The sequence below is a fragment of the Mustela putorius genome, unplaced genomic scaffold, assembly GCF_011764305.1.
Source record: "Mustela putorius furo isolate JIRA1106 unplaced genomic scaffold, ASM1176430v1.1 tig00000127_pilon_pilon_pilon, whole genome shotgun sequence".
Classification (NCBI taxonomy): Eukaryota; Metazoa; Chordata; class Mammalia; order Carnivora; family Mustelidae; genus Mustela; species Mustela putorius.
In genome coordinates, this window is record NW_025421288.1 from 4,964,240 (window position 1) to 4,967,389 (window position 3,150).

General features: G+C 40.4%; 1 protein-coding gene across 1 annotated transcript; it reads right to left on the bottom strand.

Moving 5' to 3' along the window:
• Positions 1-1,212: 1,212 nt before the first annotated feature.
• LOC101688190 (olfactory receptor 5B12-like) lies at positions 1,213-2,154 on the bottom strand. Its single transcript, XM_004777670.2, has one exon. The coding sequence runs from the start codon at positions 2,149-2,151 to the stop codon at positions 1,213-1,215; it is 939 nt and encodes a 312-aa protein (XP_004777727.1). The 5' UTR covers positions 2,152-2,154.
• Positions 2,155-3,150: the final 996 nt, after the last annotated feature.

The following is a 3,150-nucleotide window of genomic DNA, read 5'->3' on the forward strand; positions in this document are numbered from 1 at the left end:
CTATCCAGCCCAAACCACTCAAAGTCACCCACCAACTTCCTATCACTATGGCCTATTTCCAGTTCTTAGTCTTACTATTGCTTAACCTACCAGTGGCTCTGACACATCCATTTCCTCTTAATGCATTTCTCATCACTTGGTTTCTAGAATGCCACTTACCTCCACTGGCTATTCATCTCTCTGATCTTTTATCGAGAAAGCTCCAGGTCTTAGAAGCTCAGGTTCAGTTACTAGCTATGTGGCAGTATCCTGCCTTTACCCAGAAAACACTTTTTTTTTTTTCCCAGAGTATTGAGATTTCAGCAAAGCAACCTGTCTTTTAGACAGAGGTTCAATTTTGAAGTTGATTTTGCCAGTTGTTTTTGTGGCCTTATGACTGAATCCTTGCCAATGGAATGTACTCAGAAGTCATACAGAAAATGACTATATCACTTTCTTGAAGAGACAATATTTTTCCTTCAACTTATCTGTTCCTCCTTTCCTCCAGACAGAAGAGCAATGATGAGGACAGGCTCAACACTCAACGCTATAGGAGATGGTAGAGAGAGGTTAGGTGGATTGAACCTGGCCCTGAATGACAAAGAACACACTGGCTAGCCAGACAGTTCATTTTCACATTGCTACATTCACTTCCACTATTTGAGAATAAATTGCTATGGTATTTAAGCCACCGTATTTTCACTTTCTTTGTTACAGAAGTTTAATCTAATTTCTAATTGTGGTAGATAAACAATGGGCACAAATTCTTTGCAGCTGTTTCCCTCAAGAGGTGGAGCCTTTCTTCATGCTTACATTGGGGCCAACTCTTTGACACCGATAATTAATATAATGTGGTAGAGAAAATGTTTGAGTCAGGAGTCTAGACTTCAAGAAACCATTCAGTTTTACTTTCACACTGAAAACATGTAACAAAGTTGGTCCATCCTCGGGAGGATGGAAGAGCATCTGGAAAAGAGATGGACAGTAACCAAATCCAACAGTTAGAAATGTGAATAGAAATGTGAGTTAGAAATTTGAACACTTCAGCCCAGCTGACCATGCAGAAGACATGCAACCTTATGAGTGAGCCCATATGAAAACAGCAAAGGAACTATCCCGCCAGCCACGGAATTATGAGAAATAATAAACTGTTGTTTTTGGAATTGTGATATTTTGCTACACAACAATAGATGACTGATTAACTATACAGCTTTTATAATGTCTCTAATTGATCTATGGGTTGAACAGAATCTTCAGTTTCTTAGCGGTTTTCCTGAAAGCGCTATTCACCTCTTTATTCCTCAAACTATAGACAATGGGGTTCAACATGGGGACTATTATTGTATAGAACACAGATGCCATTTGATCATTGTCCATAGAATGACTAGAATTGGGTTGTAAGTACATGAATATGACAGTCCCGTAGAAGATGGTTACAGCAGTGAAGTGTGAGGCACAGGTAGAGAAGGCTTTCTTCCTTCCCTCAGCTGAGCGCATCCTCAGGATGGCAACGAAGATGAACAGATAGGAGGTCAAGATAACTATAAGGGCAAAACAGACATTGAAAGCTGCTAATATAAAGAGTACAATCTCATTTATATAGATATCAGAGCAGGAGAGAGCCAGAATTGGGGGGATATCACAGAAAAAATGATGGACCACATTGGAATGGCAGAAGGAGAGGCAAAAGGTGAATCCAGTGTGGATAGCAGATTCAACAAAGCCCCAGGCATAGCAGCCTATTGCCATTTGAGCACACAAGCTCATGGTCATAGAAGTGGTATAATGTAAGGGTTTACATACTGCGGTATGCCGATCATAAGCCATGGCAGCTAACAGGAAACAGTCTACACTGGCAAAAGCCACAAAGAAGAACATCTGAGCAACACATCCACCATAAGAGATGACTTTATCCCCTGTGAGAAACCCAGCCATCACCTTGGGAGTAACAGCTGAGGAGTAAGCACAGTCCACCAGAGAGAGGTTACTGAGGAAAATATACATGGGAGTGTGGAGGCGAGAGTCCAACAGAATCAACGTGATCATCCCAAGATTTCCAATGAGAGTAGCAAGATAAATGAAAGTGAATGTTATGAAAAGAGGGACTTGCAGTTCTGGGCTGTCAGTCAGTCCCAAGAGCCTAAACTCATTCACCTCGGTGCTGTTCTCCATAGATACTATTTGAAACTATGGTTCACCTGTCAAAACCAGAAGGCAAAATGGATAAATTACTTATGCATGGAAAGTGACCCAAATGTCATGAGTGCATCATGACACCATTACCAGTACAGGGTTCCCGGTAACCCAGAGACTGGCGTCTTCTGACCTTCATCTTTCAATGTATAAGGGTACATACATACTTGTCAGTTCCTGACCCCACTGAGATATTCCAAATTACCACTCAGTTATTTTCAAAATGACTATTGCTTTTTTTATGTGGGTTGAAGTTTTCTGTGATCTTCATTTTATCACCTTGGAAAAGCAACATAAATGTTCCTGAGCTTTAATTTCTTTGCATGAAAAAATTAAGTGGGCACTGTGTTTCCTACTTTTACAATATTATAAGATTCTTACAGCAATTTTAAAAGGCCCTTTGATACGCTCTAGTTCCATCCACGTTGTTGCAAATGGCAAGATTTCATTTCTTTTGATGGCTGCATAGTATTCCATTGTGTATATATACCACGAAAGACAACTATCATATGATCTCCCTGATATGAGGAAGTGGTGATACAACATGGAGGCTTAAGTGGGTAGAAGAAGAATAAATGAAACAAGATGGGATTGGGAGGGAGACAAACCATAAGTGACTCTTAATCTCACAAAACAAACTGAGGGTTGCCGGGGGGAGGGGGTTTGGGAGAAGGGGGTGGGATTATAGACATTGGGGAGGGTATGTGATTTGGTGAGTGCTGTGAAGTGTGTAAACCTGTTGATTCACAGACCTGTACCCCTGGGGATAAAAATATATGTTTATAAAAAATAAAAAATTTAAAAAAAAAAAAAAAAGGCCCTTTGAAAACAACACAGGTATTTCCAAAGGCAGTATATTGTTATATTGAAGATCATGGTCTCTGGGTGACCTGTCTGCATTCAAATCCTGGCATTTCCACTTGCAGGCTGGTAACTCTGGGTAAGTCACAGTCTTTCTATGTGTCAGTTTAAAACAGG